General features: G+C 27.3%; 9 protein-coding genes across 9 annotated transcripts; 6 read left to right on the top strand and 3 right to left on the bottom strand. All coding sequences in view use genetic code 12, as the record gives it.

Annotated features, from left to right (window-relative positions):
- Window positions 1-91: 91 nt before the first annotated feature.
- On the top strand, window positions 92-3,374 carry KGF55_001599 (FTR1 family protein; the record flags this gene model as incomplete). Its single annotated transcript, XM_051756192.1, has 4 exons — window positions 92-102; window positions 595-1,712; window positions 2,691-2,855; window positions 3,163-3,374. 4 exons carry the CDS (start codon window positions 92-94, stop codon window positions 3,372-3,374), a joined length of 1,506 nt encoding a protein of 501 aa, XP_051615909.1.
- A 2,313-nt stretch (window positions 3,375-5,687) lies between these two features.
- KGF55_001598 (uncharacterized protein) lies at window positions 5,688-6,020 on the top strand (the record flags this gene model as incomplete). Its single annotated transcript, XM_051756191.1, has 1 exon — window positions 5,688-6,020. The coding sequence occupies one exon, from the start codon at window positions 5,688-5,690 to the stop codon at window positions 6,018-6,020; it is 333 nt and encodes a 110-aa protein (XP_051615908.1).
- Window positions 6,021-6,187: 167 nt separating this feature from the next.
- KGF55_001597 (uncharacterized protein) lies at window positions 6,188-7,783 on the bottom strand (the record flags this gene model as incomplete). The annotated part of the gene is made up of 1 exon (XM_051756190.1): window positions 6,188-7,783. One exon carries the CDS (start codon window positions 7,781-7,783, stop codon window positions 6,188-6,190), a length of 1,596 nt encoding a protein of 531 aa, XP_051615907.1.
- A 1,228-nt stretch (window positions 7,784-9,011) lies between these two features.
- KGF55_001596 (E2 ubiquitin-conjugating protein) lies at window positions 9,012-9,686 on the bottom strand (the record flags this gene model as incomplete). Its single annotated transcript, XM_051756187.1, has 1 exon — window positions 9,012-9,686. One exon carries the CDS (start codon window positions 9,684-9,686, stop codon window positions 9,012-9,014), a length of 675 nt encoding a protein of 224 aa, XP_051615906.1.
- Window positions 9,687-11,815: 2,129 nt separating this feature from the next.
- KGF55_001595 (cytochrome c oxidase subunit VIb) lies at window positions 11,816-12,067 on the top strand (the record flags this gene model as incomplete). Its single annotated transcript, XM_051756186.1, has 1 exon — window positions 11,816-12,067. The coding sequence occupies one exon, from the start codon at window positions 11,816-11,818 to the stop codon at window positions 12,065-12,067; it is 252 nt and encodes an 83-aa protein (XP_051615905.1).
- Window positions 12,068-12,663: 596 nt separating this feature from the next.
- KGF55_001594 (TBC domain-containing protein) lies at window positions 12,664-14,442 on the bottom strand (the record flags this gene model as incomplete). The annotated part of the gene is made up of 1 exon (XM_051756185.1): window positions 12,664-14,442. One exon carries the CDS (start codon window positions 14,440-14,442, stop codon window positions 12,664-12,666), a length of 1,779 nt encoding a protein of 592 aa, XP_051615904.1.
- A 2,181-nt stretch (window positions 14,443-16,623) lies between these two features.
- On the top strand, window positions 16,624-17,340 carry KGF55_001593 (uncharacterized protein; the record flags this gene model as incomplete). The annotated part of the gene is made up of 1 exon (XM_051756184.1): window positions 16,624-17,340. The coding sequence occupies one exon, from the start codon at window positions 16,624-16,626 to the stop codon at window positions 17,338-17,340; it is 717 nt and encodes a 238-aa protein (XP_051615903.1).
- A 102-nt stretch (window positions 17,341-17,442) lies between these two features.
- On the top strand, window positions 17,443-24,467 carry CDC39 (CCR4-NOT core subunit; the record flags this gene model as incomplete). Its single annotated transcript, XM_051756183.1, has 2 exons — window positions 17,443-17,463; window positions 17,760-24,467. The coding sequence occupies 2 exons, from the start codon at window positions 17,443-17,445 to the stop codon at window positions 24,465-24,467; spliced, it is 6,729 nt and encodes a 2,242-aa protein (XP_051615902.1).
- A 2,352-nt stretch (window positions 24,468-26,819) lies between these two features.
- Window positions 26,820-27,818, top strand: KGF55_001591 (uncharacterized protein; the record flags this gene model as incomplete). The annotated part of the gene is made up of 1 exon (XM_051756182.1): window positions 26,820-27,818. The coding sequence occupies one exon, from the start codon at window positions 26,820-26,822 to the stop codon at window positions 27,816-27,818; it is 999 nt and encodes a 332-aa protein (XP_051615901.1).
- Between the last annotated feature and the right edge of the window lie 168 nt (window positions 27,819-27,986).

Below are 27,986 nucleotides of genomic sequence, written 5' to 3'. Positions count from 1 at the left end.
TACATATTAAATTTTAACCAATATACACTCACTAACTAAAATTATACCAAGAAAAATTTTCAGAGATTTAGAATTTTGCAGCCAAATCTACATGTTTCATATGTATGCAACCATTTAATCAATAAATATGAACTTACACTCATTGAAATGATTGAAAATTTTCCAAACAACTTTGTCTGATTTTAATTGAAATCTATTGATGCCTTACATTTTTAATTTTCAAAATTTATGGTTTTAAAATTTTTTTTTTATTTAAGTTTAAGCCATTTTTTTAATTAATAAACAGGCTAATACAACAAAAAACAATGAACCAATATTGACACTTGAAAAAATTTGTTGATTGGTTAAAACAAAGTTTTTGACATATCCTTAACCCTTTTCTCTAAGTTCTAAATTAAAAATTTTCAATATAAATAAACCATTAACTTCTTCAAGTTTTTCAAACTTTTTATACTTCTTTTTATTCCACCATTGATTAAATTTCCCCCTTTACCATTCCCCATCATCATCATTTATTAATAACATTACATTAAATAATTAACATTTCATAATGGTAAATGTTTTTAATGTACAAATTTTTTTTATTGTTTTTAGAGAATGTTTAGAAGCAGTTGTAGTTGTTTCAGTATTATTAGCATTTTTAAAACAAGGTATTGGAAAAGCAACAACTGATCCAAAAGTTTATAAGAAGCTAAGAAATCAAGTTTGGATAGGAGCGATATTAGGAGTCATAATTTGTATTATTATTGGAGTTATTTTTATTGCATTGTTTTATACATTAGGTAATGATATTTGGTCAAAATCTGAAGATTTATGGGAAGGTATATTTTGTATTATTGCAACAGTTTTAATTAGTTTAATGGGTATTGCAATGTTAAGAATTAATAAAATGAAAGAAAAATGGAGAGTTAAATTAGCTCAAGCTTTAACAAAAGTTCCTGACCACAAGAAAGATAGATTTAAAATTGGTTATTTAACTAAAAAATATTGTATGTTTATTTTACCTTTAATTACTTGTTTAAGAGAAGGTTTAGAAGCTATTGTATTTGTAGGTGGTGTTGGTTTACATTCTCCTGCTACAAGTTTTCCCATTCCTGTTATTTGTGGATTAATTGCTGGTATTGCAGTTGGTACTATTTTATATTCTTCTGGTTCAACTGTTTCATTACAGGTATTTTTAATTATTTCAACTGGTATATTATATTTGATTGCAGGAGGTTTATTTTCGAGAGGAATATGGTATTTTGAATCACATGTTTTTAATATACAAACAGGTGGTGATGCTTCAGAAAATGGTTCGGGTCCTGGCACTTACGATATTGCAAAATCTGTTTGGCATGTAAATTGTTGTAATCCAGAAATTGATAATGGTTGGGATGTTTTTAATGCTTTATTAGGTTGGCAAAATTCAGCAACATATGGTTCAATTTTATCATATAATCTTTATTGGTTAGCAGTAATTGTTACTTTATTATTAATGCTTTATGAAGAAAAAACAGGACATTTACCATTTTTAAAAGGTATAACATTAAGATCATTAAATCCAATGTATCATATAAAGAATAAGAAAAAACATGAATTAACAGAAGAAGAAAAACAAAAATTATTCTCAGATCTAAAAAATGTTAAATTTGATTCAAATAATGATGAAGATGGAAATAACAGTTATGAAGATGATGTTGAAGAAGTTAAAAATGAAAAAATTAATGTTGGTGATGGAGGAAAAGATTCAAAATTATATTAATAAATTGATATTAGGTGGTAATTATTAATGAAATCTCAATATTGTAATCACACACACACACACCTACATACAATATTGAGTAAATCCATTGATTATTTGCCTCAAATTTAAAAAATTGCAGGATGAGGGATCGGGGGAAATTATATCGGTCAATCAATTGTTTTTATATATATAGGTTTGCTTTTTAAATATGAGAGGTTTGCTTTTTAAATATGAGAAGATTTTAATATATGATTTCAATACTGGGATAAAATAATATGATTTTTAACTTTTATGGCTTAATTCAATTCTATTTTCGTTCTAAACCCATACATTACACCCGTATAAACCGTTTCATCTTTTCAATATTCCATAATCCTTTTGTATTTCCATAATCTTTAGTTCGTGAGTTAATTTGAGAGATGCTACCAAAATCTTTACTTTCAATTGTTGGAAGATATATAAATTCCCCATTTTATAGAAGTGTTCATAATCTTTTAACAAATCAATCTATTTTATCATAATAAGTTACAGGTACAACGTATCTTTGATTACTAACAATCTTATACATAACAGGGGTACAGTGCGACTCGTATAACGGTTTACGTAATACTATAGATTCGACGATAAGACAGAAAACTAGTTTTCTTTGACATGATGACGGGTTGGATGACGGGTTGGGTTGCGGCCATATCTAGCAGAAAGCACCGTTTCCCGTCCGATCAGCAGCATAATTAGTAATCCATGATTTTAGAATATGTTTAATCTGCTTGGTAAAACTTGGGTTCAACATTCTTCAAATAGATACAACTTACCTTTTTGAATAATGTTGAACCCAAACAACAACAACAACAGGCAGCAAAATCAACAAGGGGGAACTGCAAATGCAAAATAATCGTAACGAATGAAAATAATGAAAATGCTGAAAATAATCAACAAAATACTCAACAAAAACAATAAGATTCAGATGCCACATTAACGAGAGAAGTTGTTAATGTGGAATTACCCAATGCTGAACATATTTCCGAAATGGAACCAGTTCAGCAAGCTAATTCAAGAGTGGCAACAGCTTTAGTAAACGAAGAAAGAATAGTTGAAGAACAAGCCTCAACTGCGGCCACACAGAATTCGGGTAGAAGTAGAAGACATTGAAAATGAAGAAGTTTATTTTCAAGAATTAGTTAAAGAGGAAGTCGATGCTGCATTAAACAAGTATAATGCAGAATGTGGTAACCAAAGAAAAGAAATGGAAAAAATTTTTGAAGAAAAGTTGAAAATCATGGCACAAGAAAAGGAAGATTCAAAATAGGAAATTGATCCTTTGAAACGATATAAAGGATACATTAAAACAGAAAATAATTTTAATTCAAATCTCAATCAATCAATAAAATCAAATGCAGATGTTGAGAGGGGCATCAAAACCTTTATTTCAAATTTAGAATTTGATTTAAATGTATCTGTTGATAACAGAATCACCTACAAGCAACCAACATTACTTCAAGACGCTATCATTAGTGAATCTAAGTATTCTTTAAAACTATATAAATTGAGAGCAATACAAGATCATTCCAAAGCTTCAAACTACCCAAAGCAACTTCGGGCTCAAGCTTCAGCACAATATTTCGAAGGGGATTTGAAAGGATCCAGTTAATGCAAATTTAGATTGTACTTGGTATGATGTTGCCAAAGTGGTTGCCGTGAACTCAAATAAGCAAAAGAAAATAAGGATATTAGATGTTCCTACTTGAGCCTCAGGATGTATAAGATGCACTGATTCCAATAACAAATTTATTGATGCAAGAGATGCTCAATTAGTAAAATTAGACCTTAGCTTGCTGAAGTTTTATCTTCACAAACTTTGGACAGATGCACAAATTATCACCTTTTTTTTGATTTATTGTAGTTGTAAATGTTCCTATCATTTTCATTCAAGTATGCTGTAGAAGTTAATGGTCATTTACAGCATATTTCAATGAAAACGATAGGAATAATTATAACTAATGGTCAATTACAGCATATTTCAAAGAAATTGGTAAGAACATTTAAAACTATAATAAATCTAATCGAATTAACAATTTTAAAAAATACAATAATCTTAAAGAGAAAAGTAAAAGGTGGAAACCAACAACAGTTAGAAGATCATACAAAATAAACGGAAAAACAGTATCAATCAATCTTCTAGTAGGGAAAATTGAGGTTGGAGACATTTCTCTCCGTGCTCGGGAATAAAATGATGAAGCTGAAGCTTAACGATCTCAAGATGGTCATAATCGTTTTCGCCGCTGATTAATGTAATTCGATCTTTGCAATCTGTCAGTTGGTGGTTGGTAAATATGCTCATGCTCTTAGATATTAGTTTAATAACCATACAATCATAATGTGTGATAATAGTTCATATATATTAGATACAGATAAAATTATAATACAACCTTAAAACATAATGACCTCATTGGATCATCACTTAGTATACACCTCATAAATCCTCAAAGTTTATTGCTAAATATTTTCCTTAAAATTCAAACTTCCCCTACATTCGTCCATAAACAAAACAAACATAGGTTTATTCTTTCTTAATTCCACCATTCCCATTCTTAAAAATTAATTTATATAATACATATCCTATTATAACAATCAATAATACACTTCCCCAAAATTCAAAACCACTGCTTAATTGAGGATTTAAATTTGGATCACCTAGTCATTTTGCATCACCAAATTTTGGAGGATAACCTTCTAAAGGTATTGAACCAGAAGCAGATTCACATTTACACCATTCTGATTTTGGATAAGCTTCCATTGCTGTTGGAATATGTTGTCCACAACCAATCCATGTTTTACCATCTTTTAATTTTTATTGTTAGTAACTATGTTTCAAATATTTGAAAAATTGTGGTTCAATAATCTAATACACCCACACAAAGATCTTGAACCATTTCTAATATCCTTTTGTAATTACATACGACAAACTGAACATTCGGCTGATCTACACATGATTTGTTAAATTTAAATAACTGTGATATCAATAGTTGTTATAAATTTTGACTTCAATTTCAACATTCCAAATTATGCAATTTATATAAATTAATTTTTTTCTCCATATTAGACTGAAAAAAATAAAAGTTCGGTGTTTAACCTAATTCAATATTAAATTTCGGGTTTTGAAACAAGTTTCAATATTTACACGTTGTATGTAACATTATCATACATGATTTAACATATGAGTTAGCATATATTTGAATTAAGGGATGTTAAACTTTCTTGACGGTGGGGTTTGATTGGACATTTTGATTGATTTGTCGGATGTTCCCTACTTGGGTAAAAACTACCAATTTCGATCGTACAAGGTTTTAGTTGTTTGATAAATCATTTTTGTATTGGTGCAAATTATAAAACTAGTAAAGTTTTTCAAGTTCCAATATTAGAAGCTTCAGAATACAACTACTTTCAATATTGGAAATTTGGACTTAATTTTGAATAAGTCAATATTTTAGATCATGCGATCAAAAACTCGGTTTAAAAAGCCTTCAAATGTATCGTTCTAATAATGATTTAAAGCTTTATTTCTTGTTTTTCGAAATTCACTTGGAACCTTAATACTAGTTAAAAGTCTATTACTCGTGGGTTGACGCTGATCGTAAAACAAAGCTCGGTAATGTTTTTCATTTGTTAGAAGCTAAACTCGGTAATTACTTGCTTTTACTTTATCCAACGTACCGACCTAGAAGATACAGTTCTTTGACACTATGTCTTACTGACCTAAGCACTCTAAAAATAATTGGGCTACCAAATTTTATTTTGGTGATAATTTTCTGCCAATAATAAAGTATTGAAAAAATCTTAAGTACGTACTCAATCAAAGTCTAACTTAAATCATCAACCAATTCAACAACACACCTTTAAGTACTTCAAACTTTTGACCCTTACAACATATCCTCATAACGACCAACACATACAATCCTATAAAATGTCAACACCATCATCAGGAATATTACCATTCACAGAAGCAAACACAAAACGAATCTCATCATTATTTAGACAAGCAATGCGTACAGCATTTGATCATAGTTATAAATTTGATTTATATAGAAAATCAATAAATAATATAAGATCACAATTTGATTCAAATAAACAAATAAATGATCCAACAAAATTAGATTCAATAATTGAAGAAACAAAATTAAAATTAAAAGAATGGAAACATCCTGATCCTTATATTCCTCCTTCAAGACCTGGTGGAACTAAATATCAAAGAAATATTCCTGTTGCTAGAGAACCTTTAGTACCTGGCGATTGGTAAGAAGTAGAAGGTATATAGAAAAATTTTACATAATTGAAGACATTATTTATTTTTCACGATTGAAATTTAGTTTGAACTCTTAGTTATTCACTCTAGTGGTTGGATTAGTCAAAACATGCATTAATTAATCTTTTAGAAATGTATATTAGTATAAACTTATATATTAATTATTTTGCTTTACCACTTTTTTGTTTTAAATTACCATTATTATGACCATTATTATTATTGATTTTTTTACCATTACTGTTATTATCATTAAATTTTTTATCTTTATTACCATCTTTATTATCATTATTATTATTATTATTAAAATTTTTTTGTTTTTGTTTTTGAAATCCATTTGATGAATTATTATTATGAAAATTATTACCAGTTTTACTTTCTCTTGGTTCTAAACTTATTGTAAAACCATTTATTGTTGTTTCTTTTGCTTCTAATGCTCTTTTTTGAGCATCTTTTAAAACAAAATCACATAATGCTATATTTTGATTAACTCTAAAAAATTTTAAATCTCCAAAATTTTTTGTTAAATGATCTTTTAATAATTTTTCATCTGTATTTCTTGCTCCTCTTATATAAATTGGATACCATTCTTCTTTTTTATATTTACCTCCTGTTGTAATAGATTGATTTTGTTGAGTGTTTGAGGTTGTTGATTTTTTAACAGTTGTTGTTGGTGTAGTTGGTTTAGTTGTTGTTGATTTTGTAGCTGTTGATTTGGTGGTGGTTGGAACTGCTTGATAAGCTAAATCTGCCCATGATAATGGTTGTGCTGGTTTAGCTGGAGCAGCTGGGGTTGATGATGAAGTTTCTTCTTGTTTTTTATCTTCTTCTTTACTTTCATTTGATGATTCTGAATCTTTTGGTGATTCAGTAGTTTCAGCTTTTGTGGCTGCTGGTGATTCAGTAGTTGATTTTGATTCTTCTGTTTCAATTTTTTTGTTTTCATGTTTTTCTTCAACTTTTGATGAATCTTTTTCTATATCCTTGGATTCAGTTTCATCTTTTGGTTCTTCCTTTGATCCATTCAATACTGGTTTAGTTTCTTCAACTTGTTTCTTTGGTTCTTTTTCAGCTGGTTCAGATCCAGTATCAGCAACAACAACAGCAACTGGTTCTATTTCTTCTTTCTCAACACTACCATTAACTTCATCAACTACTTTTTCACTAGCTTTATCTTCATCTTCATTATTTAAAACTTTAGAATTTTCTTTATATCCATTTGAATCAATAAATCTTAAAATATCATTAGCAACATCATAAACACCTTCTCTTTTACCAGGAGTTAAAACAAAATATTGAGTAAATTGTTTATATGGAGAATCATTTTTAGACCATTCACCAAATGTAACAATAATAATATTTTTATCTACTGAAACTTGAAAACATGCACTAGTTATAACAATTCTATTTGTTGTTGTAGAAGTTGATGATTCATTATTTGATGAAACATATTCATTGAAACATTTTTTAATTGCTTCTCTACCATTAGCTTTAAAACTAGTTGGTAATTCATCTTTATCTCCATTTTTCAATTCAGGAAAAGAATCATGTAAAACAGAAGCATTTGGATGATAAATTTTATGAATATCATCTAATTTAGTAACAAAAAAATCATAATAAGATTTAATAAAATACCATCCAATATTTGAAGCTCTTTCTTCAGTTAAAACATCAGTTGAAGTTGAAGTTTTATTAGTTGAATTTAAAACTGGTGATTGTTTTAAAGATTCATTTTGATTTAAATTTGGTGAAATTGTCATAACTGGATAAAATTAATAATATGAATTAAAAATTGAAATGAAAAATAATTTATAAAAATGTATATAAAAAAAAATGATTGAATAAATGATTAAAATAAAATCACTTTTAATACAATGAAAAATCGTTTGATATTATACAATATTGAAATTGTAGTAGTAAGGTTGATATTGAATATACAACAAGAATTAGTTTGGTTGTAAAAAGATCTGATATTTGAAAATTGATGATAATTTTTTTTTTTTTTCTTTTGTCCTTCGATTTAAAGTTTGAAAAATTTAAAATAATAATTTATTATTTATTATGGTAGTTAAGTTGATCCACATAATATAACACTCACTCACTAGATCAAGAAATTTCGGGAAGCTGATGGAATATATCTGTATTATTGCCAGTCAAAGCTGTCTGAATGTTGGAAGCTGATTCGCTGCTACTATGATTCCACTCCCTTATCTAAATTAATTGATCATCATTATTCAGATTATAACATGAAAAAATTTATGAACAATTTTTTAAGTTGAAAATTCTGTTTGGCGCATTTGATTATCCGTGTTTGAAGTCTCTTCTAGCATTAATAGGCACCATTAATGAGTGAAAGTTGTAAGTAACGATCTAACAAGGTTTTACTCATTGAAGGTTCCTTTTGAATGTTTGAGGCAACTTGGAATACGAATGACAATACGCTCAATTTAGACAAAAATCAAGGTCAGTATATTTCAAAATGATTGCTTTATTGTAAATCCCCTGGAAATTTGCTTGTTTGGGAGAACGGCATCTTGTATACATAGGAGATGATGACTAGTTTAAGTGACTTCGATAGTTTAGTGAAGAACTTACAAAATTGCAAAACCATTCAAAACCTTTTTTGAATGTCGAATGGTGTTTCCAACAGAAGAGATCATGTTTAGAGTTTGAAAAAGCTGAAGGAATTAGAAAGTTCAGAACTTGAAAGCAAACAATCAATGTTACAAAAGTCTTTTTACTATCTTGTTATTCCTATAAAAATCGCTCTAGTACTTGTCCCCAGAAGAATCAAACATTGCCAATGTACCATTTTAAAACCAGTCATTAGAATAGGCAATCAAATTTGCAAACTTTTAATGTTTCCAAAGTTTACTCGTTGTCTCGTTACGATTCAAGCTAGCCAAGTGAAGAAACATACTTCAAAAATGAGAAGAGTTTAATAAGAATACATTCATTTTTCTCAATTAAGTTGTTTTATTTATTTATTTATTCTTTTAGTAATTCTTCTAAAATTTTATTTTCAACTTCTGATTTATTATTTAAATTTTTAAAACTTTTTATACCCATTCTTCTTAAAACTTCAATACTTTTATCTCTTGGGAAACCCATATTTTCAAATTGTGTAACGATTTCATCATCAATTCCATATAATGCACAATCATTTAATTCAATTTTATCATTTCCATCTCCATTTTTGGTGGTTGAATCATCATTTGCATATAATTTTGTCCAATAAGCAGCAGTTTCTTCAAAACCTGATTTATTACTTAAATAGTGTTTTGCAACTTCTGCATCTTGAGGATCATTTGGTTCAGGAGATTGTAATAATAATTGTAAAGAAATTAAAGTTGATTTTAAAGTAAGTACTGGAGTCCATTTATCTTTTAAAATATTAAGACATATTGCACCTGTTACTGATGAAATATTTGGATGATAAATTTTGGTGGTAAATTTCATTTTTGGTGGTTTAAAAGGATATTCTTGAGGAATATCTATTGATACTTGAAATAATCCATTTTCATATGGTGTACCAGGAGGACCTTTAAAAAATCCAGTTAATTTAGTTAAATCTGATTCACTATTTAATTCAAGTTTAACTCCTGATTGTTTATCTTGACGACATTCCTCTAATTCTTTTGCAATTCTTTTGACTCTAGACATTCTTTGAAGTGTTTGACTAATTTATATACACGTGAATTATAGCTTGTTGATTATTGAATGAGGTAAATTTACTATGTTGTAAAAAAAAGTGATCTAATACAAGTAATGAGTAACTTCTTGTTGATGTCTTAATTTGAGCTCTTTAGTTTAAGTTCTTTTTCGTTTCTCTTTTACCAACAAATACAGTCCTAAGTCCACCAATATTACTTGATATTATATGGTTGTTGTCTTTGTCTTTGCTTTTAACTAAAGAAGTTATTATGTAAATAAGATCATAATATTTTTATTATTAATAAATTTTCCACTCTCTTTGAATTTATTGATTTACAATAAACATTACACAAAAACCACAGTATTACGAGTTGCCTTCAAATCAATCTCATTTAATAGTTGCAGAATTAAGTGAAAAATTTTGAATAAGATATCAATTTACTAACCACTTCTCTTCAACAAAAAACTTTTGAATGTTGGCTTTAATCTTTACTATTTAACCAAAGTAACTGTTTTATTAAAATACTCGGTTCGCATGAGAAAGACTTGTACTAGTAAATTATCAGGAATTATTAGGACATAAATCCTGGCTATCAAATCAACATTGTTATAACCTAATGAGATATCTTACTAAACTTTAATAAGTGGCCATACATTCACATTAATTGATGTTTAAGGGTCTAAATCATAAGAAATACACCTCGTAAGCATCAAAAAATTGTGTTATTTTCTTTTCATATTTCATTAGCTCCAGTACTTTTAAAGTATACTAATTTTTCAAAATTTTTCAAAAGCGACGTTGACATTATTGTATTCGTTGATAGGAACATCCGAGTTCAGTTGATTCGACAAGTAATATAGTTTTATTATGACGTTAACAAATTTATATATTGAACCTCTAAGTTGTTACTGTAACTTTTGAATTGAATCTGTCAATGTTGCAGAGTCAATCCAATTGTTACAGTAACAATTTAGAAATTCAATATCACTTCTTTTGCTTACCCAAAACCATTAAGTATGAGTTGGGTCTAGGATCAATTAGGCCATATTCAAGACCAAATATTCGAATTTGAATAACAAATTTTACAACCAGATGAGAACGATTCATCCATTTGAGTTTCGCTGTAAGAAGGTCTTGTCCTGATACCGATAATCCAATTACAAATCATTTGAGTCTTTATTCAAAAATTATAACTCTTCCAAAATTTTATACTATTTTTGGTGCTTAACTTCCTTTGAATCACCATCTGATAATTTGATAACTCATAGTAGGATATAAATGAGACTCTGACTTTGCATGAGTCTGAAAGACTTAAAAACTTCCTCCAAATCTCAAAAGTTTTCCTATCTGTAGAAAGCCACAAAATAACTCTTCTCAATTTTCCTACTTTGGATTTAGCTGCTTATCACTTACAGCCGTTTGAATCACAGCAAAAACAAGCTTTGTACTCAACAACCAACCACACACAGAAAGATTATATGTGCCAAATTATCACATTGATCCTCATAACCATTTGCTATACTGCAAAAACAAGTATTGCATTCAACAACTACTCAATGATGAAACAAATTTAATTTGACAAATACAATTCTTCCATGTTTGGTTGTTGGTTGAATCCAAAAGTATATGTGGGTAAAAGATAAAAATTTGAAACTTTTGCAGGACATATTAGTAAGGTTTAGTCGAGGATGGTTAGCGGATGAAAAAGTGTAACTCAATGATCTCGTTTAACATTATGAATATAAATATTACCAACAAATAATTGGACCTATATTTGGGTGTTGTAAATAGCTTTCATATCTTACCTGATTCTAACATCATTTTGCTAGTATTTTAACTCTTTATCTTTCCTTGTTGCAATTCATTCATTTTTATTCATAGTCATATTGACCTCAAACTTATTTGGCTAGTAATTCAATTTATTTATAGGAACATGATTTATATACACTACCCAGAGTTGTTTAAATTAGGAAAGTATCCAATGAATTTAAATTAATATTACTAAGAGGAATGCTACCACTTACATCAAATTAGGTCGGATGTTTTTTTCAACCATTCAAACCAAATAGTAAAACCATCTATCAAAAGGAGATATTAACTTTCTAACAACTACAACAACAAAAACAACCAATTAACAATGGCAATTGATCCAGCAACATTCAAATTTGAAACACCACAATTTGATCCACGTTTCCCAAATCAAAATCAATCAAAACATTGTGCTCAATCATATATTGATTATCATAAATGTATTAATGTAAAAGGTGAAGAATTTGAACCTTGTCAAATTTTTTTTAAGACTTTTACAAGTTTATGTCCTTTAGATTGGGTTGAAAAATGGGATGATCAAAGATCAAGTGGAAAATTTCCTGTTAAATTGGATGCTTAAAATGATTTTACTAAGAGATATTATTTTTACCTTCAAAAGTTCATTATTACTTATACAAATTCAAGTTGGGTTCCAATTATTTGTTTGATAGCATGGATCTAATACTAATGAATCATATGAATTGTTTTACATGGGATTTGTTCATGGGTTTTATAAATAATTGTTCAATTTAAAAAAGAATGTGAAATCATTCAAAAATTTTAATATACGATAATTTATTTTTTTCAAATATTAAAGACCTTTCAAGTGATGTGAGGAGTTTAAGAATTGAAATGAGTTAAATTCAATTTAAAATCTTTAACCTTCTTGAATTTGACAAAGTGACCGATTTGTTATTTTAAACTTGAGGCACAGAATCTGTTTCAAATTACCCATTGATCTACGTTTCTCATTTGTAATATCATTACTTATTCTCAGTTGAGTCCAAAGATTTGTGTACTCGAAACGTACTCGAGACACTTGTACGGCTGTAGTCAAATAAGAGTAAAGTATTACATTTCTTTCTTCGTTTTGAGAATCCAGTTCCTGTGTTTATGACAAATTGTAACTATTTACTTATAGACAAAACTTAGTAACTCTATTGTCAAGAACCTGCCTCAAACATCTAAAACTTTTCCAATTTCATCACTTAAACATTTAACATTAAATTCATCGATACCATTATTTCTGTTATTGATCATAAAATAAGATTGTCTTAATAAATTTTTTAATTTTTCATTTTCAATGGTTAATAAATCAATTTCATTATCTAAATTTTCACTATCTTTTTGAATTTCTTGCTGAGTAGAATATATTGAATTATTTGAATCAATTTTAAAATTTTTAAACGTGTTTGAAAATAAAGATAATTTTGAATTATTATTGTTGGTGATTGAAGTATTTGAAGAATTTGTTGAAATTGTTGATATAATTGAAGATGTAGTTGTATTTGATCTTTCTCTTTTATATATTTTTGGTTGTTGTTGTTTAAAAATTTGTGATATTGCTTTTATACTTGATAGTATTGGTAATTTACGTTGTTGTGGATTTAACTTATTTACTATTTCATCATTATCGATATCATCATTAATTAAGGAATTTTCAAATTTATTAAATTCATTAGGTAAATTTAAAAATAAATTATCATCCCAAGAAAATAATAATTCACCAAAAAACCCATCAATATTTTTCAATACTGAATTCCATTTATCTTCATTTAACAAAAATTGTAATATAATTTCTTCATCTTTGTTAAAATCTAAATTTGATAGTAATTCTTTATTTATAATTAATAATCCCAAACTCAACTTAAATATACCAATTTTCCAACTTTGAAAATGACAAAAATCCATTATTAAATTTATAATATTTGATCCATTATAAGGTATATGAGAACTTAAAAATGATAACCACCATTGGAAAAGGAAAATTTTCATAATTTTAAAATCTTGTTTAAAAAATTCATAAATTTCTAAATTCACTTCTTTCAAGATTCTCAAGAATTGTAAAAACCATAAATTTAGCGTACTTTTCATCTTATTTGATGTAAATATTTCATGTAATTCTTTTTCAATTTCCATTATATTAGTCAATGCAAAGAAAGTTAATTTTGAAGATTGATTTAAATTATAATATATTATCCCCACAAGAAATATCAAGCCTTGACAATAACCTAATTCTAAATCATAATTTGAATATAAATTTAAAACAATAGTTAAATCATCAATTGTTTTTTGATTTTGAAAAAAAATTAAATTAGGGAATGTCCTTTTCAAATCTTTTGAAATTTGATTTGAAATTTCTAAATTATATGAATGTTGAAAATTTTTAAAAATAAAATTAATGGAGTTGGGGATTTTGTTTAAATTTAATAAATATAATTTTATCCAAATTGAAGATCTTAAATTTTGTGGTAATTTATTTTTTAAATAAAATTCTGTTAAATAAGGTAATGAATTTATTGTTCTTGTTGGATTATCAATAAATGATAACCAATATTTATAATCTAATGAATTTTTGTTTCGTAGTAGATTTTGAGTGTATTCTTTGTAAGATATGCAACATGGTTTAGTTAAAATTGGAATATTTAAATGATTTCCACAATCTATACAAGTTAGGAATTCATCTTTTGTAATGTCATATAAATCAATTGTCTGTTTTAATTCTGTAATAATGTCCTTATTTTCTATTTCAATATTACTCTGTATCAGTGTAATATCATCTTCTTCTTCATCTTCACTCCCTTCTTCATTTAATGAAATTTCTATATGATCTTCTTCATTTGATCTTAAATGTTCAATTTTTAATGATAAATTATTTAATAATATTTTATGATCATTTAAGTATCCAATACATAAAGATTCTTCAAATTCAATTAATGATTCAAAATCAATCATAATTTATTGAGTAAGTTTTGCAACAAAATATTTTTTGGGTGAAAATGAGAACTAGAACACTGAGTGAGTTCTGTTTGAGTCTTTATTTCTTTACTAGACTATTCTTTGAACCTTGTAAGGCAAATTATTCAGTTATCTGGTGGATGGTGAATGTAAATTGTCAACTTGAATATTGAAAATATCGTTCTATTTCTCTTTGTTATTATAAAATTACTTTATTAAGTAAATAATGTATTGTACCTTAAAATTCTTTTGTTTACGCGAATTAATCTAAAGGGAGAGAAAAGCGCAAAATAATTTTGGTTGTAATTGCCGCGTCAAAATATTGTCGTGTCGTGAAATACAACTCTTGTTTCATAATAGAATCCAAAGTCGTTAAATACCCCCCGGACACAAAACAAATTTTAACACAAAGCTTATTTTATACAAAACAAAAATTGTATTATGTAATGCACACTATCTCTCTTATGTAATCAGAACTTACTATATAAACTTTTTAATTTACTTGTAAAATTTGTTTCATTTATTTTCCACCACTTTTTCTTTTTCAATTCTATATCGACTTTCAACAACAAATAATCAACAATGTTATTACTACAATCAACATAGGCCACAGTGGATTAGACTCAATCTTATTTCAATCGGCTTTAATATTATCATAACTTGCAGATTATTTATAACTTGAATCTTTCAAATTCATTGCTAATGCTTATTTGGATTATTCAGTTCATTAACTCCAGTTCGTATATTATTATTCAAAGTTACAATACTAATCCATATTAAAAATAACAAACAAAGAATAATAAGAATATAGAATGATTTAATACAAACATTTGTTAAATGTAATAATCACCTACGAGAAGAAGTAAATGAAAGTTGAACGAGACTGGCTTACAAGTCCAAAAGTAGGTGGTTATTAAATTTAACAAATGTTTGGTTTAAATTACGATAAGAAGTAAATGAAAGTTGAACGAGACTGATAACTTATTCTTAAAAAGTCTTGAACAGTTGCACCAATATTCATGATAAAAATCAACTCCTTTTATTATATCATTTCTGATTTTCCTTTAGACGATATACTGAGCGTAATTTTTTCTAAAGTGGACATACTCCAAGGCTGCTTCTTTTGTTTCTAAAAGATGTTATTGTTATGTTTACTCATCAATCTTTCAATATTATTTCTCATGTTTGGACAAATGGTATTGATATTTTACCTAAGATTCTAGATAATAGTATTAATATTAACTTTATACATAACAGGGTGGTAGAAAAGTTTAAATTGAATACATACTCTTGTGATCAAATTGCTGTTTTTAGTGTGAATGGTTCTTTTGTTTGTACATGTATTTTATGTTCTGATATGGAGTTTGAAAATATAACTTTTTACAAATCACCTTCTATTTCATACCCAATCAATTTAGAAACCACTATTGGTAATTTATTCAAACAGTTTTCAGCAGAAATGAATTAGTAAACCTGGTAGTATAAGTATGCCTCTGATATCTGTAATTGCAAATTCTCAAAAGTCGATTGACTGCAAGAAGTACTGAGGTACGGATGTTAGGCTTTTACTTGAGCGACTTAGTCCAGTAAAACTCCTTAGATCAATATCATCCTAGCATAGTTTATATTTCGATTTATGGTCTTTTGAAGAATAAATTATAGCCTTCACAGATGTAGTACTGCCGAATGATTAGATTTTTTACGACTTACTCATTCTGGTTTCAACTCTCCAATCGATCTGAATTTGACACCAAAAGTCTTAAAATTGAACAAAGTCTTGCAAGAGTATAAACCAATTGCGGTTGTCCCACTTATCTATTATGATCACCTTGAAATACTACTTAGCATCATAACGCAATTATGTGTCTATGGTTTTATCTCCTCAGTTGTATAAACTTGAGTGGTAAAATTCAAATTGTTGCAAAAATTCAAGGTGCTGCAAAATCCTATAATAATACAATAGGCTTAACTTTTTATCATTTAGCATCAGCAATCCCCAAATGCATGAATTACACTATCCATGCTGCTTAATGATGAATAAAGGTCTTCATTGAGACTGTGTATGAATGGATAAAAGTACTCATTAGATACATTTAAGTCCTATTCATTATTAAACTTCTCGTTAAATTTTCAATTTCCTCAATATAGTGTGTGCCATTGTGCATAGCTAAATCAAAAATGGTTTATTATTTTACAGCTAAAACTACAACTTCAACAAACAATGAATTATCAGATTTCACATTAGATGGTTATGAAGATGAAAATACAATTACTACACATATAATATATATGGGAAAAGATAAATTTGAAAATGATCCATTAATTAAAAATTCAAACCCCAAAAATATTTGGTTTCATGTTGATAATCATTCATCAGCTCATTTATATTTACAATTAACTCAAGAACAAATATTGGAATGGAAATCATTTGATAATTTCAAAATTGATGAATATTTATTATTACAAATATGTCAATTAACTAAATCAAATTCAATAAAAGGAAATAAATTAAATAATATAAGTATATGTTACACACCAGTTGAAAATTTATATACTGATGGATCAATGGATACAGGGACAGTTACTTTCAAAAATAATAAACAAGTTAAAAGATATAATATAGCTAAGAGGGATAATAGTATAATTAATAAATTAAATAAGACAAAAATTGAAAAATCAACAGAAGAATTCTTAAAAGAACAAGATTTATTTAATAGAGAACTCATGAATGAACGAAAAAGATTAGAAAGAGAATCAAAAGAATTAGAAAAACAATATTCAAATCAAAAATTAAAAAATTCTGATCCATATGGTGATTTATTTACTAAAGAAAATTTAGAAAATAGTAGTAATGATAGAAGGAAAGAAAATTGGGATGAAGATGATTTTTGGTAATATAGATATACAAGTATCATTTACTTTAAGTACTTCCTTTCCTTATTGCTTTGTATGAATATCCATCTCTTACTGTTGGTGATACTCTTTTCATCCGGGTAAATGTCATTTTTATATAGTGGAGTGTAAAATTGATAATAATTTTATATAGAGAGATCAACTGAACAAAAAAAATCAACTTATTAAAACATCTATCAAATCAAATATTTCCTTACATCAATAAACTTTACAACAGCCAAATACATCTTGAAGAAGATACCATAAAGATTCATTAAAGAATCAATCAATCATTAGCATATATACACTTTACAATACTTAGATTTTTTTTGGAAATCACAATTTTGAAAAAATATTAATCAATTGTGTTTTAATTACATAAAAAAATCGTGTCTTCTTCATCATCTAAAATAAGCCCCAAGGGCCAAAGTCAAAAACTGGAAAATAAAGAAGAATCAAATATTACAAATAAAAACAATACACCACTTGCATATAAAATAGATAATCCTGAATTATCTAAAATTTTAATTAATCAAATTTCAATATTAATTACTACTGTTACTTTATCATCTATAGAATCTCATTTTTTACAAATTCATTTCATTTTAAGTAAACAAACCAAGAATCCAATTATAATTAATAATTATTACGAAAAATTAGTTAATTGTATAAGACTTAGTAACTTTAAATCAAAAGAATTAAATCCAATTGAAGAATTAATTAATAAAGAATTAATTCAAATAGATATAGATTTACAATATTGTGATTTATTCTTTACACATCTTGATAAATTAAATTTTGAAAAAATTAATATCCTTGAATTTATTGAAAAATTTAAAGTCAAACTTATATTATCATTTATTTTAGTTGTCAGATATCAAAATAAATCAAATTCTGAACAAGTTAAATCATATATTAAAGATAAATCAACGGATTTAATTAATTTAATTTCAACAAACAAATTCCCAACAAATTATAATTGGAATTTATTATTAGATTATATTTTGAATAAACCTTACTTCCCATTTTTTGGAAAATTATTAACTTTAAATTCAATAAAAGCCTTTAAACTTTCATTAACACCAATTGATAAATTTTATCAAAACTTGTTAAATATGTCTTTTAAACATTTTATTAATGAAATTGGGTTTGAAAATATAATACCTGAAAAATTATTATCTAATCTTGTACAGTTAAAACCTGAAGAAATTGATTCAAGTATTGCTTTAGTATTATCTGAAATTTTAATACCTGGTTCACAAGGTATTGTTCATTCTTATCAATCTCAATTAAGTTTACCTGAAGCTAATGCAAAAGGAGCACAATTAAAATCTTCATTTATTGCAATAGAACAACAAGCAAGATTAAATATAAATTGGTATGAAGTTTTTAATCATGTACATCAAAATTTATTTGAATCAAGTAAAAGAAATATTCAACCATCAGTAGCAAGTGTTATACAATTTTTATCTTCATTAGATTTTAAACAAGGACCATTGGATATTTTTTTAAATTATGATTGGTGGTTTGATAAAACCTTGTTGTATATTTTACAATCATCAGATGGATCACAAGGAAGTTATGATATTTCATTACTGCAAAATTTAGCTCTTTGTTTTGAAGAAGATAAATCAACATTAGCATCAATACCACCACCACAGCAATCTCGTAGAAATATTTTAAAATTTATAAATATTGGTAAATTAGAATTACTGGTTATAAATAAAATTCAAACACAAGAAAATCAACATCAACAATTAACTGATCAAGATCGTAAATTAAATTCATTTTTAAATCAAATATTTGAACATGATTATAGAGTATTTCCAGAATATATCTTGGCAGCTGCATTATCAATGGTTGAAAAATCACAATTTGTTAAAGATTTAATTGATACTTTATTTTATCTTTTAATGGATAGTGAATCAATTGCATTACCTAAAATTTTAAAAATTTTACAAGAAAATGGACAATCTTCAAATAAAATTATTGAATATTTTAAAAATAGAAATAACATTGAAGCAGCTCATAAAGTTGTGATCATAGCATTAAAAAATAATATCTTGCAAGATATTTTACAAAAATTATGGAATATAGATTTAAAATTTGCTCTTAAACTATTGGTTGAATCAAGTTTTTATGATTTTGATTATAAAAAGGAATTGGAATTAAAATTTAAAGATCCACAATTGAAGAGTTTAGTTTATCAAAATTTACTTGAAGTATTGAATGAAAGAGCACAAAAGGATTATGAAACGAGTCAACAACATCAACAACAACAACAACAACAGCAACAACCACCTCAACCTAATCCAGTGACTTTTCCCGTTTTAAAAATCCAAACTTCATATTATTTACTAGAAGTCTTAAAAAGCAGTAATGGATTAGTAGATTTAGAAAAATTAAAAAACTTACAAATTTTATTATTAACAACATATCCAAGATTAATAAATTTTGGTAATGGATCAGATGAAATAATTTTACAAAATGAATCAAAATCTCCTTTTTTCCCAATTGAAGTTGAAATTGAAATGAAAGATTATTATTCCAAGATGTATAGTAAAGCAATAGATATTCCTGAAATTATTGATATATTAATTAAAATGAAATCAAGTAATGATCCTCATCAACAAGATGTTTTTGCATGTATGATTCATTCATTATTAGATGAATATAAATTTTTTGCAGAATATCCTTTAGCTGCATTAGCTTCAACTTCTTTATTATTTGGTGCATTATTAGAAAATGATTTAATTCATGGAACAACTTTAACTGTTGCATTAAATTTTATTTGGGAATCATGTAATCAACCTCCAGAATCTAAATTATTTAAATTTGCTGTTCAATCATTATATAATTTCAAATCAAAATTACATGAATATCCAATTTATTGTAAACATTTATTAGAATGTAGATCATTATCTACTCATTCAAAAATGTATCAAATTGTAAAAGATGCTGCTAATGGTATTGCTTGTGGTAAAACTGGAACAACAACTCAAGTTTCAACTCCTGATATTGGTCATAAATATCAATCTATAAATTATGTTGAACATACAATTGGTTCTATAAAACAAGAGCAACCAGATGAAGAAGTTAAAGATAAATTATTATTCCTTGTAAATAATATGACTTCAGAAAATTTAAGACTTGTTGAATTTCAAGAATATTTAAAAGAACAATATTTTTCATGGTTTGCTGATTATTTAGTTGGTGATAGAGCTAAACAAGAACCAAATAATCATTCATTGTATGCTGACTTAGTTAAATCTTTTAAAAATGCCATATTCACCGAATATGTAATGAATACTACAATAAGAGAAGTAATTGAGAGTATTAAATTAAGTAATGATAATAAAAGACATAATTTAAAAAATTTAGGTGCTTGGTTAGGTATGATAACTTTAGCAAATGATAAACCTTTGAAACGAAATTTAATTGCAATTAAATTTTTATTAGTTGAATCTTTTGATTTTAAATCATTACCATTAATATTACCATTTGTTTGTAAAATTTTATCACAAGCTCAATATTCAAAAGTTTTTAAACCACCAAATCCTTGGGTATTGGGTATTTTAGAAGTCTTGGTTGAATTATATCATAATGCTGATTTAAAATTACAATTAAAATTTGAAATTGAAGTATTATTTAATTCATTAAATTTAAAAATTAAAAATTTTAATCAAAGTTCAATTATAAGAGATCATAATCCAGATCCAACTAATTTAGCTATAAAATTTGGAGTTTTACCTCAACCAGGTAATAATTTAACAAATGGTTTTTCAAGATTAAGTTTAGATTCTTCTTCTCAACAACCTTTAAGTGGAGATTTACCTTTCTTTCAACAAGGTGGTGAAAAACAATTTCAACAACAACAACTTCAACACCCAATGTTACAACAGCCGCAAGCCAACCCTATCCAACTTCAGCAACAACAACAACAACAACCGCAACCACAGCAATCTCAACCGCAACAATCACAACCTCAACAATTACCACAACAACAACCACAACCTCAACAACAACCTCAAGCAGAACCCGGTTTGGATACAAGTTTCAGTGCTCTTGCAGGTAATTCGATATTCACACAACATGCTAATTTAAGAAGAGCATTTCAAGCTTCATTATCTAGAGCAGTTCGTGAATGTGCTATACCAATAATGAATAGAGTTTCAGAAGCAGTTTTAATCACCACAGAATTTCTAATTAAAAAAGATTTTGCAACTGAAAGAGATGTTGATAAAATTAGAAAAAGTTATCATAAATTAGCTCAACAATTATCTCATAGTATGGTTTTATGTAGTGGTAAAAAATTATTATCTGAAACTATTGAAGCTACAATGTTACAATTATTGGGTAATAATCCAAATGAAATTCCAATGATTGAATTAAGTAATGCTATTCAAGCTAATGTTGGATTATGTGTTGATATTGTTGATAAAATTGCTTCAACAAATATTTCAGATTTAATTGAAGAAAAAATGAAACCATATATTTTAAAACGTGAACGTAATAGATTAGATGAAACATTTATTGAAGAAGGAACTCCTGAATATTCATTAAGATTACCTGAACCATTAGGATTAAGTCCAAAGGGATTAAGTGCTCAACAACTCAAAATTTATCAACAATTTGGTGAACTTAGAGGTGATCAATTAACTCAACGTTTAGGACCTGGTGTTGCTCCTCCACCAGGAGTTGCTACAAATTTAGTACAACCACAACCACAACAACCTCAATTACATACTCAACCATCATTAACTCAACCATTACCAACTCAACAACAACAACCCCAACCTCAACCTCAAACCCAACAGCAACAACTTGCTCATGATTTCCCAGTACAACAACCTCCTACACATTTAATACAAGAAGATGTTATATCTCAAGAACATTTATTTACTGCCATTACCCAGCTTTGTGAAAAGGCAATTCAAATGGTTTCAGAAGTTCCAGAAAATAAATTATCTGATTTACCACCAAATCATCCAATAATGGCTACATTAACTCAAGCATTAGCAATAGCTCAACAAAATGCTTTAAAATATCCAGATTTATTATTAAAAGCAGCTCAATATGCTGTAAATTGTTTATTTACTCAAATTCATGATAATCCAATGACTAATGAAGTTTATGTTGTTATATTAGATAAATTATGTGATTATTCTCCATCAACTGCAAAAGATGTTACTTGGTGGTTAGTTCATTCATCAGATCAAAGAAAATTTAATATGCCTGTTATTTTATCTTTATTAAAAGTTCAATTAATTCAACCAATAAAATTAGATGCTTCATTAGGTAAATTAATTAAAGAATCTTTTAATCCATCAGTTATTAAATTTAGTTCAAGTTTATTATTAAATATTTTTAAATCTGATGATACAACTCGTCCAATTGCTTTAAGATCTGAATTTGCAAATACTTTAGATGCATTATATGATTTTAAAAATAAAGAACAATTTACAACAGAAGAAAATGAAGCAAAAGAAGAAACTGATAAATTATTCGATGCTTTAAGTGTTTCTCCTAATTCTTTAACTTCATTATCATCAAATGAATTATTTTCTCAATTAGGTTATGTTTTTGCAGAATGGGTTAGATTATTAACTCATGGAAATGAAGATACTAAAATAGCTCAAGATAAATTTGTTGCTGAATTAATTGATTCTGGTATTTTAACTAATCCAGAATATTTTAGAACATTTTGGAAAGCAGCTATTGAAATATCTACAATTTTATTTACTACAGAACATGAATTAAGAAGTAGGACTCAACATGAAGCTTATTTATCAGTTGATAGTTTAGCTATATTAGCAATTAAAATTGTATTATGTATTGAATCTAATGATCAAGCTATTCAATATTTGAAAAAAATTGTATCAGTTGTTTTATTAAGTTTAATTAATGAACATGAAGATGCTAAGTCAACATGGAATGAAAGAGCATATTTTAGATTTTTTTCATCATTATTATCTACATGGAGTGATGCTTCAATTTTAGATGAAGATGCTACAAAATCACTTGATGTTGAATTTTATGAATTTATGGGACAAATTTTTAATTCTTTACAACCTTTAGTTTTCCCAGGTTTTACATTTGCTTGGATTTCATTAATTAGTCATAGAATGTTTTTACCTAAAATATTAGAATTACAGGAAAAAGTTGGATATGGAATAGCTGTTAAATTATTATCATCATTATTAAAATTTCAACAAACTTATCAAAGTAGGAATAATAATGCAGAAGTTTTAAATGTTGTATATAAAGCAATTAATAGAATTTTTGTTGGTTTATTACATGATTATCCTGAATTTTTAGTTGAATGTCATTATCAATTAGTAACTGCAATACCAAGAAGTTATATTCAATTAAAAAATATAGTATTATCAGCTACTCCAAAATCAATTGTTGTACCTGATCCATTTACTCAAGGTTTAAAAGTTGAAAGATTACCAGAAATAAACGATGCTCCATCAATTTATTACAAACCAATAGAAGATTTATCAAAAATTGGATTGAAAAAACCAGTTGAAAATTTTTTAAGAATTCCATCACCAAATTTAATGAAATCTATTTATAATGGATTAAAATTAAATAATCCTAAAAATACTGATGAATTTGGTTATTCGGAGGTAATAAATTTCAATACAAAATTAATTAATGCATTAGTTTTACATGTTGGAATGAATGTAGTTGCAGATAGATCACCAAATAATAGAGGTTTCAATACAAAAACATCACAAGTTGCATTATTAGTTGATTTAATGAATAATGGAAGTAATGAATTTAAATATATTATGATTAATAGTATAGCAAATCAATTAAGATATCCAAATAGTCATACTCATTGGTTTATTGGAATAATGTTACATTTTTTTAGTTCAAATTCAATTTGGAATAATACTGGTTCAAATAATACAAAATTAATAATTCAAGAAATTATAACTAGAGTATTATTAGAAAGAAGAATTGTAAATAAACCACATCCTTGGGGTTTAACTATATTATTTACAGAATTAGTTAAAAATGAAAGTTATGGATTTTTTGAATTACCATTTGTTAAAAATGCAATGGATGAAATAAGTGTTATTTTTGATACACTTTCTACAAATGTTAAAGGATCGAGTTAGTTGAATTGAAATTTACGAAGATTTATGAAAATGAAAAAATATGAAAAATTTTATTGTATATATTTTTAGTTACTTTAATGTATTATTATTAAATATTTATTACCAACAGACTTCTATATTGTCCTTTATTTGCTGATCACATCAAAATAAGCATTTTAGCAAATATGATCTCTTTAATGTTAAAGATCTCAGGAGAGTTAGACTTAGTTCTTAATTTCGCCAATCTATTGAAATCACCTGGCAAGTAACGCTAGGACTTCAATAGTCGTTAGTGAGATCATAAATTTTGCACATTTGTTTTATGTTTTCTGCTTTTAGCTTTTCTTTCCGCTCCATGATGAACTTGATGGTCATTTTAACAAGACTTCGGGATCTGTTTTAAGATTTTTAATTTTTTATTTCTATCATTAGTTGGAGAATACTTGATTGGTTCATATGAAGTTCGACGTACACCATTTGATATTCTGTTAACAATTCATATTTAGTGATAGTTACTAATTATGATATTCCAACGAAAATTAAAGTTATAATATCGTTTGACCACTTCCAATTTTTTGGATTAATTAAATTGAGTGATGTCATAGGAGCAAAACCAACATATTTAATTATACTAAGTTAACCTTTCGTTGATCATTCACAATTAGAACTATTGGTAATTATAAATTGATAGCATGTTTGAACTTGCTAGGTTGGTTTTTAGTTGACTGAGTATGATGTGTACTCCCCGTTATATTACTTTAGTGCAACAATATTTGTAGAATTATCATTTTAATCAGCACCGTCTCCTTGAGTGATTCACTTTGAATAGGCAACCGACATCGAATAATAATTGCCAATTTGGACACATAAAAATTCATGATCTGCAAATTTTACATCTTTAGCTGACACCACATTACCAGTAGTAATACGTAGCAGAAAATACCACAGTTTCTTGGACTAATTTCCAAACATAATGCATTCTATCTAAATACAGAATATCAACAATGAAAATATAAATGTTCATCGACACAAAAGTCGAAATGAACCCATGTGAATAGTAATTCCAATTTTTTTGGATGCTGTTGTAATTCCAAATCTTTTTAAAACAACATCTAAGAAAACTGGCATTACAACACACGTAGGTTCATTTAATTTCAAAGTATTATAGATATCTTTTAATCGGTGGATATCCAAACCATCTTGGGAAAGGGCTATCACAACTAAATTCTTGGTTGGGACTCAAACAAACAAGTAACCCAAGTTGCAGCAAAGATATCAGAGATATCTCCCGTTGCCGCAGTTAATTCCCGTTTTTCTTTTCAACTGGCTTGTTCCTAAAACCAAACCACTCACAAAATATCGCCAAACTATTAATGCTTAATGTCTTCAGGGAGTTGAATAACCTCCCATATTTGTCACTTCAATTTCAACAAGCATTTCATCATTCACTCAATTTTGAGGCTTTCCCATCGGACATTTTAAAACCCTGAGTTTCCGTTTTTTACAATCAACCACGATTTCTTTGTCTTGTTAGATGCAGCTCTTTACGATTTATGGCCAGCTTTCTCAGATAAGTCAAAATCTTGTACTAAAATGCATCATCACCTACGCAATGCTCAACCTGTAAACAGCTATAAGCCACAATCTGCATCCTTCTTAATAGCCCGTTGAGCTTTACCATTTTATTGCAGATTGTGGCTAATACTTGATTGTTACCTTCGTGAAAACGAAAAAGGTCCAATCGTTTTTAAACTTCATAGTTTACCTCTTTCAACAACTGCCGATTTCATTTCCATGATTCGCAAATAAATTAGTTGAGGAGTACATATTGATTTGTCAATGTTGAGTTGGCAAGCGGATTGGAAAAAGATTTCGATTGGCCGTGATTATCTGTTCTTTGTCATGAAAATTTGGTGAAATCAAATTTCTTGAGAAGCCTTGCGTTTGCATTCCTTTCCTCAAACTTGATAACGATCATTCATCACAAAGTAAAAGCTATCTTCACTCTCTCTCGTATTCTTCTATCACTAAACAAGAGTTTGGAAATAATTGTAAGAAAAAAATTCCATTTGCCAAGTTGGAGTCAGTGTCACATTTTTAATGTCATGTCGGGAAATGATAAGAATGATTTTTTGAAAGCTGACTACTAACGAGTTAATCAACCAACCCACAGACATCAACGAGTGAAGGAAGCAGGTTTCTATTTCCGCTATAAACTCATAAAGCTTTTAATTTCGAAAGTGAAGTATTGTTTTCTGTTTAAAAGCCTAATGAAATTTTATTTTATCTGAAATTAAGTTACTATTTTGTTTCAGCTTCCTAATTATCAAGAATTTTCATTCAGAATCTTTAGAAATACCCAACATTCATTAGATGGCGAAACAACATCTGGAATCTCTAGCACAAAGCACAGAAGAAACATCTCGACGGAATTCACCGACGGTGACCAAAGAAATCGAAGAAGAAGAAGATGAAGACGAAGAAGAGGATGAAGATTATGATCCAACAAAAAAACAAGCAGATGAAGAAGACCATATCAGTGAAGATGATGAATCAGAAACTGAAAGTACACCGAACTTACCTGATTATTCTAAAATTGAATCAAATATATCTCAAGTTAAAACACGATCTCAGAAATTACATGAAAAAGAAGTTAAAAAATCAAAATTTATTGGAAAGTTTGAAGTTGCATCTAATGGTTTAGTTAAGAATACTAGTTCTATTGATATTGATTCCATATTTAATGATTTGAAGGAAAATAGAACGATCATCGAAGATCATATGGATATCGAAAAAGACGATCAATCCAATCAAGTAATTCCCGATACAAATTCACTACCGTTACAATCATCAAACAATGAAAATCCTATATCATCATCAACATCAGGTGAAAAACAAATTCAAATCCAAATAAACTACACATTTGCAGGTAAATTAGTTACAGAATCAAAATTAGTTGACGCAAATTCAGAAGAAGCAAAAGCATATTTAAATTCAACTAATGATATAACATCCCAAAATTCAACAAATTTTAAATATAGATCTGAAGTTCCAATTACTAGAAAAGATCCAATAACAAATGAAAATTTAAATTTAAGAATAAAATTAAAAAGACCGTCATTAATTAATAAATTTTTAAAATTAAATTCAAATAAAGGTATGAAATTATCAACATTAGAAAAGTCAAGATTAGATTGGGCAAGTTTCTTAGATAAAGATTCTTTAAGTTCTGATTTAAAAAATTTTAATCGTAGTGCTGGTTATTTAAATAAACAAGATTTTTTAAATAGAATGGAAGCAAGAAAAGATGAAATTTATCAAAAGGCAAAAGAAGATGATAAGAGAAGGCAATTTCAATTACAAGGTAAATAGAGAAGAAAAGTACATTACAAATACGTCCAAGCGTGACCAAGGAATTCAAAATATTCCTAGTACAGGCTGCTAAATAAAATTCAATCCTACGAACAACAGAGCCAAATATAGGGCTCGGGCTTAGCAAGACTACTTTCACAAGTTTGTCGATTATTGCTCAATAAATTA

Source organism: Candida pseudojiufengensis (genome assembly GCF_024610245.1).
Source record: "Candida pseudojiufengensis strain CBS 10847 chromosome Unknown scaffold9, whole genome shotgun sequence".
Taxonomy (NCBI): domain Eukaryota; kingdom Fungi; phylum Ascomycota; class Pichiomycetes; order Serinales; family Debaryomycetaceae; genus Lodderomyces; species Lodderomyces pseudojiufengensis.
The sequence above is the reverse complement of the archived record's forward strand: the minus strand, read 5'-3'. Positions and strand labels throughout refer to the sequence as shown.